We start from the raw sequence: 11,716 nt of genomic DNA, 5'->3' as shown, positions 1-11,716 counted from the left end.
CACACACACACTCACTCACTCACTCACTCACTCACACACACATACACAAACTCACTCACACATACACACACTCACTCCTCACTCACTCACACACACAAAACTCACTCACACACACACACACACACACACACACACACACACACACTCACTCACTCACTCACTCACTCACTCACACACCCCTGCGCTTCTGTTCATTCAGTCATAATTATATCTCTTCAAGATGGCCACCTTCTTCAGCAACAGCCTGGATTTCTTGGCGTCGTGTCCCGGCTACAGTCCACGAGGAGGCTTCATGAACCCGCTGCAGGCCGACAGCGTGATGAAGAACAAGAGACGTGCTGCCACCTACATGAGCACCATCAGAAAGGTCTTCACCACTCACTCACACACACGTCTGAACGTCTGAGCTCTGCAGTCCTGTGGGACAGACTGTGAATTAGGAGACTCCCACAAACAGGGATGAGATTTTTCCAGATTTATCCAGATTTTCGTAGTTTCTGACCTGAAAAGTATGATTCATCTCATTGGGGGAGAGAGAGATCAGAGTGGGACTCTAAACCCATGCAGTTCAGACCTCAAGTCCTACTCTGTGCAGTCCAGTCCTTCAGATGCAGTAAATTGAGTCGTTGTATTGTTCACTTGACTGAGCGTTGTTGTGTGTTCAGGTGCGTTCAGAGTCTGTGCCGTACAGAGAAGCTTTAGCAAACAGACACGTCCTGACGAGCTCTACAGAGAGCAGAGAGGGACTCATGCAGCAGGTACATGTGTGTGAGTGTGTGTGTGTGTGTGCTGACGGTGTGTGTGTGTGAGTGAGTGTGTGTGAGAGTGTGTGTGAGAGTGTGAGAGCGCGTGTGAGAGCGCGTGTGAGAGAGCGCGTGTGAGAGCGCGTGTGTGTGAGAGTGTGTGAGTGCGTGCGAGTGTGTGTGCGTGCGTGTGTGTGCGTGCGTGCGTGCGTGAGTATGAGTGCGTGCGTGTGTGTGAGTGTGTGTGTGAGTGTGAGTGAGTGCGTCTGTGTGCGTGTGTGTGAGTGCGTGCGTGTGTGTGAGTGTGTGTGTGTGTGAGTGAGTGTGTGAGTGAGTGAGTGTGTGTGTGTGTGACTGAGTGTGAGTGAGTGTGTGTGTGTGAGCGTGTGTGTACGTGCGAGAGTGCGTGTGAGTGTGTGTGTGTGTGAAGTGTGTGTGTGCGCGCGTGTGTGTGTGTGTGTGCGCGTGTGTGTGCTGACGGTGTGTGTGCTGACGGTGTGTGTGCTCGTCAGGTGGCTCAGAGTCAGGAGAAGATCTCTCGTCTGGAGCAGGAGAAGGAGCACTGGCTGCTGGAGGCTCAGCTGGGGCAGGTGCGTCTGCAGAAGGAGACTCAGCGCATCGCTCAGCTGGAGGCTCAGATCACCACCGGAGGTCCAGCAGAGACACACAGCGCCGCAGACGGCCCTGATCCCGAGTGTGCTGACGCTCCAGAGCCCCTTCAGGACAGCAGCGTGGTGAGTGAGACACACACACATTCATGTGTGGATCAGAGGGTCAGTGACTGCTCTCAAACACTCCTGTGTGTCCTGATGGTTTGGTATTTTAAAGAGGTGCGTGGCCTGGTAGCGTCCAGACAGTTTACAATGAATTATTCAGTCGTTTATAGTTTAAACTGGAATCTACTCAATACAATTAATCAGAACTTTTATATAATCCCCATAAAATCCTGTTCTTTCTTCATTCAGTACCATTGACCATTAATGAGCAAAAGCAAGCAAAACTAAATATATTCACATATTCATTCAGGGCATTTATACGAGTTCATATGCACTAAACACCAATACACCGATTTCAGCATTACAATAAATCCAAGCACAATACAAGTTCATAGACCCATATTCAGATCAGAAGAAACGATTTTGAAAATGTGGTTTTTCATTATTGTGGATTGTGTGCATTTCCATTCAAACCTCTAAATCCAAACAGAACAAATCATGTACAAAAACCATGAAGTAACAAGTTGACGATACCTCAAATAAACAAAGGCAGAGATTCATCGGCAGTTAAATCACGACAGGTCATGATCAGATCACGGCATCAGCGGGAGAATTATACACAGTCCTCTGCAGGAGCGACGCTTAGCACAGCAGACGGCGTGTTGTTCAAAGGGCGAACACCTTTCTAGTGGAGTTTGTGCTCTGAGGAGTGTCACAATCACAGACATGAGCTCCTGAATCAGGAGAACCCAGAAAAACTCATTTTCATTTTAAATCGTTCATATTTCCAGTGTGTGTCATAGAGTTCACGTGTACTACTACTTTGTGGCAGGTGTTTTTTTACTGTAGATTATAACTTCATGTAACCTGAACTTTGTTTAAAACTGGGGTATGCAGTACGGGTTATATAATCTGTTATCAGATATTACTGTCTGTAATGTGTTCTGATGTGTCTGTATTGTCAGATCGGGATGCTGACCATCACTCCCTGCAGCGAGAGTGTATGTATTCATGTTCATTAACTGTATCTGCACACTCCGTGATACTGTATGAATATGAATCATGAGGTGTTTGTGTGCCGTAGGCTGCAGATCAGGAGTCTCGTGAACATCTGATCAAGCATCATTACATGAGCCGTGTGTCAGAGCTCACCTCTCAGCTGCAGATGTGTGACAGTAAAGCCGTCCACTTCCACGCTGAGGTCAGTCATCACAACTAGGGATATGCCGGTATCAAATTTTCATGTTGCGATTAATTGCTAATAAATATTTAAGTATTTGGCGCTGTGATGAACATCATAGCAAATACACAAATCTGAATGGCTGTTTAAATCATTTAAACACGATTCAGAAACAGAAAGTAGAGCAGCTGCTTTGTTTACAGGGTAAATGAGTTATTATTATTATTATTATTATTTCTGCAGTTTAGCGTCATCTGCTGTCAGAGAGTGAAAGTGCGCTTTCATCCAGAGCGTCTCTCACATGTTCCGCCATGTGCTTCTCGTCCGCTTGTTTACATCAGAGTGCGCAGGCGTCTTTCACGCAGCATACAGCCGTGTTGTGCAATTTGACTAGTTGATGGGAAAAGTATTCTTAAAATGCATTCAAAATTCTGAATAACTTGTAATATATAATTATTCACGGTATTTAGAAGTGCCCACGATAACAATATCGTGCATATTCATTACCGTGATATATCGCATTACCGAAAACCGGCACAAGTCTAATCACAACACACTTCAGCCGGCAGACCTCAGGAGCCATTAAAACACCTTCAGTAAATGCAAGCATTCAACAGATGCTATTCCTTTGAAAACACATTTAAAAATGATCTTGGTCATGCACAGTTTCTCTGCCCTTTTAGAGCCGGATGATATCTGAGATCGTCTGCATTCAGATCTAGATGTGTTGTGTTTATATTGTGATCATATATGAGTGCTGCAGAGACTCAAGGAAATGACTGAGCGATCAAAGACCATTAACCGAACCCTAAATGAGAATAAACAATACTCAGAAAGTAGTAGTTTTAAGTGGAAAATAGCCATTGTCACAGAGTCTGATGTGGGTTATCAGTAGGGCTGAGGCCATATGGCCAAACATTATGATCATTTTTTTCCATATTTATTATGATATTCATTTACCATTGATGGGGAAGGAAAAGCTTTCCACAAGTTTGTTAGACCTTGAGAATGAATGTAAACTGTTCACTGAGTAAGATACCTTTTGATTTAAGGCCCAAAGAAATTTGTTTTATTTTCCCCTCAATTCTGTTTTCTATTTTATTTTTTCCTGGATTCTGTTTTATAATTCAATACAAATGTATCATAAAAAATGGTAAAATGAATGCAATTAATTAAAACAACTTTAGCAGTTTCATTGATCTTTTAAAATGTGATCACTTAATTTACTACAAAACTCTGCATTTTTAGTTTTGGTCACATAAGATGCAGCACAGCAGAAGTGTATAAATTTCAACATGGATGAAAAAATATCTTGGTTGTATGATATTCCTTTACAATATTAATATTGTTGTTATTACTTTGAGAAGTACATTTTAGAATAGAATAGTAATATATTTCTGTCATAATTCCTTCAGCTTTTATTTGAATAGGTTGTCGTGAAGATCTTTCAGTTTCAGTCTGTATCTGCCGGTAGTTTTTCTCAAAGTAAACTGAAGCTGCTGAAGTGAGTCTCAGAGCAGCTCTGGAGATGAAGTGTGTTCCTGTGTTCACGTTCTCATGTATTGAGACGCAGACGCTTCAGCACATGCTGCTTTATTTGAGGTGATCAGAAGCGGTCATCATGTCTCTTCCAGTGTCGAGCTGTGGCCAAACGCCTGGCGATGGCAGAGATGTCCCGCGAGACGCTGACAGAGGAGCTGAAGCTGGCTCATCAGAACACCACGCGCTTGCAGGTATGGCTAGAGCAGCACTCTCCTGACTCAGTGTGTGGTGTTGTGTTTGGCTGACACGCTCTGCTGTGCTTCAGGACGAGCTCAGCACCACCAAGAGGAGCTATGAAGACCAGCTGAGCATGATGAGCGACCACCTGTGCAGCATGAACGACACGCTCAGCAAGCAGCGCGACCAGATCGACTCGCTCAAGCTCGCCTCCAAGGTCAGACCTCAACATTAGCACAGCGCTTCAGTCCTTAGCATCCACATGCAGTCGTGGCACTGTGTCCCGGGGTCATTTTAGCTCTCAAATATGGCTTCGATTTCTTCATTTTAAAACTCTTTCTTCATTGATATCTTATGAGGGATAGCTGCAATGTGTGACAGTTGAATGGAAACGAATGCAGATGTTACAGGACATAAACTCTTTTAGCTAAACATTTTTAGCTGTTCAGCTGCTGTGTGAATTTGTTAAAATAGGAGTTTCAAGATTTGTCAAACTGTGTGCAAGATGGTTTTCGGTGGAGTTCAGCATGTGCTCTCAGATTGAGCTCGTGACACGAGGAATCCTGTTTTTCTGTTTTCTTTAGACATGTAAGAGACTATAGTCAATAATGCTATAAAATACTGTGTTTCAGACCTCAGTTTCCTCCTCACTGGAGAATTTGATGAAACTGAGCAGCCAACATGACTTATTTTCTACATCCTCCACATTATCAGTCTGGAAACAAGCTAGATCTCAAACCCATCACCGTTTGTTTGTTTGTTTGGCCTCTCTTTAAAGATTTAAGACTCCAGCATCCATATTTGACTGACTTTTAATACATCGCCGGGTAATATCGTAGCTTACATTTTGAGATGAAATAAGAAATCATGCAGTTGAGATTGGCTGTATAGTATATCTATCACTTTATGTGAATATACAGTATGTATTAGGGCTGTGCGATATTGAAGAAAAATGCGATATGCGATACGATATTGCTTAAAGTGTGTAAAATCAATTTAAATTATATTTTAAAATATTTTAAAATGAAAATTATATAACCAATTTGTTTCACATTCTTTCTTGGAAAAGAAAGAATCACTACAACTTCTGAAAGTGACCAGCAGTGTTTTAGCAGTACATAAAAAGTAGTCACAAATCAGAAAATGTCATTTTAACATCAATGTGAATGACAAAAAAATGAATGACACTAATTTTATATCATTGTGACTTTGCTTTCCACACACTTTAAGTACTTCTTCATACCACAGCAAAAACTATAGTCTGAGAAAGTTCAAACATGATTAAAGGCAAGTGAGCAGTCAGTAAAAAAAAAGAAATACACAATTTACAAGAATAGATAATATAAACAGTAGTATTCAGATACAGAAATTTAATAATTAAGTGTAAAATAACACTGCATAGTGTTCACTGTATGAATTAAATTTAGATTAATCTTTGTTATAGCTGTTTTGTTGTTTGATTAACATTAGTGACATATTCAGCAGCAGGTATTTATAGGCCGCTGTCCCTTTAAATCCGACTGCACGGATCCAGTATAATGATACACATCTGATTTCTTTCTCAGCTGTTTACATTCATTTAAAACATAACCGACTGCGTTTACGAGAATGATCGTCGAGACGGGTACTATTGACATACTTCTGTGTGTATGTGTCTGTTCAAACATGAGGAGATGCGAAAGACGAATCAACTCGGTCTGAAACACGTCGGCAGAACAGAAGATACGCTGTGTGAGATGCGGCTTGTGCGCGCCAGTGTTGCCAGACGTACGATAATTATCTTATTTGTACGATAATTTTGACCTCTGTACGATATACGATCAGTAATGAAAAAAATCCCATAATGTGCGATAATTTCATAATTTTATGACAGTTCAAATGATGGTAGTTGTAGTCATAGGGCTTCTATATCCATACCCGAAATCGGCTCATTACAGACACTCTAAATGCGCTCGTGCACACCTCAGAGTGTGTTAAGAATGCAGGAGGGTGCCCTGCTTTAAAGCCAACGAGCACCATGTTGCGGTCCATGACGGCAAGAACTCCCTCAATATCTGCAGGTAATTTGCAGGTCATGTCAAAAAGTTGTTGGTTTAGATAAATAGCTGTATTCTGTACGTTTGACTTGAGTATGATGACTTTCTTCCAAATACGATAATTTTGAGCTTCTGGTACGATACTTGAACATTTCCAGTCTGGCAACACTGGCGCGCGCTTCAGGTGTGAGTCAGACAGCAAGACGAGACGGCAAAGAGTTGTTTTCTGCAACTTATTGCACTTAATAACTTTTTAACGTCAAGCAATTCTCTGCTATATGCGTCGAACTAAAAATTTGACCTTTTGCAACGTTTTGATTTAAGTAGCCTATTATTAAAATAATAATGGTATCGCACGCCGTTGCGATATGCATATTGCGATATTTACATTTGCGATATTTTGATAATTTCGATATATCGTGCAGCCCTAGTATGTATGCAGGTAAAGCTGGATATACTTACAGTAGTTGTATAATTTGTTATTAATCGGTTATGTGGTGATATCGAGAATTATGGAACCCAGAAGGCTTTGTTCGTCTCATAACAATGTGTTGTAGTGATGAGCATTATTACTATTAGAGTTCAGCCAAAAATCATCATTCTGTCCTCATTTACTCATCATGCTGTTTCAAACCTGTATGAGTTTCTTTCTTCTGTTGAAGACAGAAAAATATATTTTGAAGAATGTGTGTAACCAAACAGTTGCTGGTAGCCATTGACGTCCATAGTATGGAATTCAATAGGGACCAGCGGCTGTTTGATTACCCCACACTCTTTTGTGTTCAGAAGAAGAAAGAAACGCATACAGGTTTGGAACAACATGAGGATGAGTCAGTGAAGACAGAGTGATACATTCTGGCTGAATGATCCCTTTAACTCTTCTCAGAAACACACTATATTGCTGCTGATGATGCTGTTTGTCAGTGTAGAAACTAGGGCTGGGTAAAAAATATTGATTTCTTTATTTTAATCAGTTCTCATTTTTGTGAAACGATATTGATTCTTAAATCCCAAGAATCGATTAGTCTAGCCTGTTTTCAGATAATGAATGGAACATTGTAGCGCGCCTCCCATCTAATAAATGGCAATAAGCTTTGTGCTTTGTTACTTTTGATATGAAACTAAGTCTCAGATTTCAAATTTTGTCCATTTTATTACAATATTCAAACAATAAATGCCGTTCTCTTTGGTATCTCACTATGGGAACCCCTCAGACATGATCCGCTGCAAAAGCACCACGTCTTTCAGACTTCAGCGGCCTGCCTGCTGCTGCTGCGTCGTTCTTGCTTTCTTCCATGTGAAGAAACTGACCCATTATCCGATTTACCATTCAGCTGTTTATGAACCTGGGGTTCAAGGAGAATCACGTGAAGAGCCGTTTACTCCCCACTCAGGAGATAAACTGTCTGGGTCTCAGACTGAATTCAGTGCAGCGTTCTTGTCTGAAGAACGCATCAAGTCATTCCACCGCTGCATTTCTCTTTCTCAGAAAGGGAGATGGGTTCCTCTACAGTGGCCGTAATTCCTCTAGGGCTGTTGAGGATGAGAGTATTTCAGCACTGGACGCCGGCTCAGCCGCACAGAAAGGGCTCTACACCACTGGGTACTGCGTCAGGTCCAGTCACTCTAAGAAAGGTGGTGACGACGGATGTGACGCTTTCTGGGGGCCGGGGGCCGGTGTTCGAAGGCAGAACGGTGTGGGGTGTAGGGCTGTGAAAATGGCTGAAAAACTACATTCGAATTTTTTACTTCAATTTTATCAAAACTCGAATTATATTCTAATTTAAAATGCATGACTTCAGTTAGGGTGAAGAAAAGCTTTTGGCTTCTCTCCTGAGGCCACAAGAGGGTGCATCGAGCAAATATTACTAATGCACGTTTATTCAAACATCAGGTAACGCAACTATCTGTGAAAAAAAGTGCATAATGTTTAAAATAATGTTTATAAACCAATTATAATTAAGTTGCTTAAACACCTATAAACAAAACAGCATCATGTATGTAAGCATAGTTTAATACAAAGGGCCGAACACCAATCACACAGAGTACATTTTTCATTTAAAAACATGAGATGCAGTGGGATGGGGAAAAACCCCGCTATAAAGTCTCGAGATATGTTTTTTCAAAGTTGAACTTGCATTCATTTTACATGGATTTCTAAACATGTGGCTCTTTTGTGCATTAACAACGCAGCAGCGCATACAGGTTTGGAACAACATGAGGATGAGTCAGTGAAGACAGAGTGATACATTCTGGCTGAATGATCCCTTTAACTCTTCTCAGAAACACACTATATTGCTGCTGATGATGCTGTTTGTCAGTGTAGAAACTAGGGCTGGGTAAAAAATATTGATTTCTTTATTTTAATCAGTTCTCATTTTTGTGAAACGATATTGATTCTTAAATCCCAAGAATCGATTAGTCTAGCCTGTTTTCAGATAATGAATGGAACATTGTAGCGCGCCTCCCATCTAATAAATGGCAATAAGCTTTGTGCTTTGTTACTTTTGATATGAAACTAAGTCTCAGATTTCAAATTTTGTCCATTTTATTACAATATTCAAACAATAAATGCCGTTCTCTTTGGTATCTCACTATGGGAACCCCTCAGACATGATCCGCTGCAAAAGCACCACGTCTTTCAGACTTCAGCGGCCTGCCTGCTGCTGCTGCGTCGTTCTTGCTTTCTTCCATGTGAAGAAACTGACCCATTATCCGATTTACCATTCAGCTGTTTATGAACCTGGGGTTCAAGGAGAATCACGTGAAGAGCCGTTTACTCCCCACTCAGGAGATAAACTGTCTGGGTCTCAGACTGAATTCAGTGCAGCGTTCTTGTCTGAAGAACGCATCAAGTCATTCCACCGCTGCATTTCTCTTTCTCAGAAAGGGAGATGGGTTCCTCTACAGTGGCCGTAATTCCTCTAGGGCTGTTGAGGATGAGAGTATTTCAGCACTGGACGCCGGCTCAGCCGCACAGAAAGGGCTCTACACCACTGGGTACTGCGTCAGGTCCAGTCACTCTAAGAAAGGTGGTGACGACGGATGTGACGCTTTCTGGGGGCCGGGGGCCGGTGTTCGAAGGCAGAACGGTGTGGGGTGTAGGGCTGTGAAAATGGCTGAAAAACTACATTCGAATTTTTTACTTCAATTTTATCAAAACTCGAATTATATTCTAATTTAAAATGCATGACTTCAGTTAGGGTGAAGAAAAGCTTTTGGCTTCTCTCCTGAGGCCACAAGAGGGTGCATCGAGCAAATATTACTAATGCACGTTTATTCAAACATCAGGTAACGCAACTATCTGTGAAAAAAAGTGCATAATGTTTAAAATAATGTTTATAAACCAATTATAATTAAGTTGCTTAAACACCTATAAACAAAACAGCATCATGTATGTAAGCATAGTTTAATACAAAGGGCCGAACACCAATCACACAGAGTACATTTTTCATTTAAAAACATGAGATGCAGTGGGATGGGGAAAAACCCCGCTATAAAGTCTCGAGATATGTTTTTTCAAAGTTGAACTTGCATTCATTTTACATGGATTTCTAAACATGTGGCTCTTTTGTGCATTAACAACGCAGCAGCGCCGCATCTAGTGGCTTCAACTGGATAGGCTAACAAAAACATTAAAATGCAACGACACTAACATCGTCATCGCATCTCGTGCGCCGCTGATAAAGCTGCCTCCTTTAACGCACACCTAAAATTCGAATGCAACGTTTTTACATTTTTCGAATGTGGATTTTTATTTTAAATTCGCCGAATATTCGAAATTCTAATTTTTTTTAACCGCCCTAGTGGGGTGTGTGGTCTCCTTCTCAAATGCAATAACACTGTGCCTAGCTTTAAACCGCTTTGTTCATTTCCTTCAGGGATTTCATACGGTGGTGGCTTATATAAAAAGATGGGGGGGGGATTATGTGGATCAGCACTCTGTTTCTGTCGTTACGGGCAACACATGTGCCGGGAATAATGAACGGGAGTGGATCTGTTGTCCAGAGGGAAGCCCCTGTACGGAGAATGGAAACTTCACCCGCAGCTGGTGATTCAGTTCAGCAGAGATCCAGACAGGCTGCCGCCGATCTCTTTGCATCACGCGGAAACACGCAGTGCCCTCTGTTCTTTTCCCTGGTGAGAGAAGCTGCACTGTTGGGTGTGGATGCTCTAGCCCACCCGTGGCCAAACACATTGTTTTCCCCCGCTGGGCCAACACTACAGAGAGTACGGGAGTTCAGACATTCACTGATTCTGATTGCACTGTATTGGCCAGGGAAATTGTGGATAGCGGAGATAATTACACTTCTTTATGACCAACTCTGGCCTCTCCCGTTGCGCAGAAACCTTCTTTCTCAGGCGAATGAGGAGATATTTCATCCCACACCCCACAAGATAGCTCTCTGTTACCCTCTAACGCGATTGACACAGTTCAGAGTGCGAGGGCAGCCTCCATACGCTCTCTGTATGGTCATAAATGGAGACAGTAAAGGTCTATCTTTCGGCTATCTCAGCATGTCATGTGGGGCTGGATTCAGGAACGATAAGTTCCTGATATGTCGATTTGTGATGGGAGCGAGACGGTTGTGTCTGGTCACTAAATCCCCGATCCCGTCCTGGGACTTAACCGTGGTTCTGGATGCGCTCTCGTTTTTGTGACAAATTTGTGTCAATACCCAGCCCTAATAGACACACTGTTGTGATTATTTGTAATAATGAAACTTTGCTAAATCTCCAAAGTGATGTTTGAATGTGGCATTGAGTGAAATCTGTTCTGCTGGACTCTTGCAGGGAAACTCAAAGAAGAACAAGAGCCGATAATGTGGACGTCTGTCTCAGTGACGGCGAACATTCCCACACCAAACACCAGACATGTGACAGGAAGCAGCTGATCTCCAGAGGAACCCACGGCTGTGAGTGTGTGTGTGAGTGTGAGTGTGAGTGTGAGTGTGTGTGTGTGTGTGTGTGTGTGAGTGTCTGTGTGTCTGTGTGTGAGTGTGTGTGAGTGTGAGTGTCTGTGTGTCTGTGTGTGAGTGTGTGTGTGTGTGAGTGTCTGTGTGTCTGTGTGTGAGTGTGTGTGAGTGTGAGTGTCTGTGTGTCTGTGTGTGAGTGTGTGTGTGTGTGAGTGTCTGTGTGTCTGTGTGTGAGTGTGTGTGAGTGTGAGTGTCTGTGTGTCTGTGTGTGAGTGTGTGTGTGTGTGAGTGTCTGTGTGTCTGTGTGTGAGTGTGTGTGAGTGTGAGTGTCTGTGTGTCTGTGTGTGAGTGTGTGAGTGTGAGAGTGTGAGCGTGTCTGTGTGTCTGTGTGTGTCTGTGTGAGTGT

At 42.4% G+C, this 11,716-nt stretch overlaps 1 protein-coding gene across 2 annotated transcripts; it reads left to right on the top strand.

The window, feature by feature from the left end:
• Positions 1 to 176: 176 nt before the first annotated feature.
• Positions 177 to 11,376, top strand: LOC107690530 (protein phosphatase 1 regulatory subunit 21-like). 2 transcript variants are annotated; one of them, XM_016488886.1, is made up of 8 exons: positions 177 to 367; positions 666 to 758; positions 1,256 to 1,477; positions 2,425 to 2,460; positions 2,544 to 2,660; positions 4,274 to 4,372; positions 4,447 to 4,575; positions 4,991 to 5,144. In XM_016488886.1, the coding sequence occupies exons 1-8, from the start codon at positions 221 to 223 to the stop codon at positions 5,132 to 5,134; spliced, it is 987 nt and encodes a 328-aa protein (XP_016344372.1). In that variant the 5' UTR covers positions 177 to 220; the 3' UTR covers positions 5,135 to 5,144. The 2 variants fall into 2 exon arrangements, with proteins under 2 accessions (XP_016344372.1, XP_016344373.1); XM_016488887.1 differs by lacking the exon at positions 4,991 to 5,144 and adding an exon at positions 11,189 to 11,376 and having other exon boundaries at positions 180 to 367.
• The last annotated feature ends 340 nt before the right edge of the window (positions 11,377 to 11,716 follow it).

This window comes from Sinocyclocheilus anshuiensis, unplaced genomic scaffold, assembly GCF_001515605.1.
Source record: "Sinocyclocheilus anshuiensis isolate Anshui unplaced genomic scaffold, SAMN03320099.WGS_v1.1 scaffold2600, whole genome shotgun sequence".
NCBI classification, from domain to species: Eukaryota; Metazoa; Chordata; class Actinopteri; order Cypriniformes; family Cyprinidae; genus Sinocyclocheilus; species Sinocyclocheilus anshuiensis.
The sequence above is the reverse complement of the archived record's forward strand: the minus strand, read 5'-3'. Positions and strand labels throughout refer to the sequence as shown.

Excerpts from the sequence above, each read along its gene's own strand:
- LOC107690530 (XM_016488886.1), top strand. The coding sequence starts at position 221 with ATGGCCACCTTCTTCAGCAACAGCCTGGATTTCTTGGCGTCGTGTCCC. Across the intron at positions 2,461-2,543 it reads TCACTCCCTGCAGCGAGAGT|GCTGCAGATCAGGAGTCTCG; the intron begins GTATGTATTCAT and ends TGTGTGCCGTAG. Across the intron at positions 2,661-4,273 it reads CCGTCCACTTCCACGCTGAG|TGTCGAGCTGTGGCCAAACG; the intron begins GTCAGTCATCAC and ends TGTCTCTTCCAG.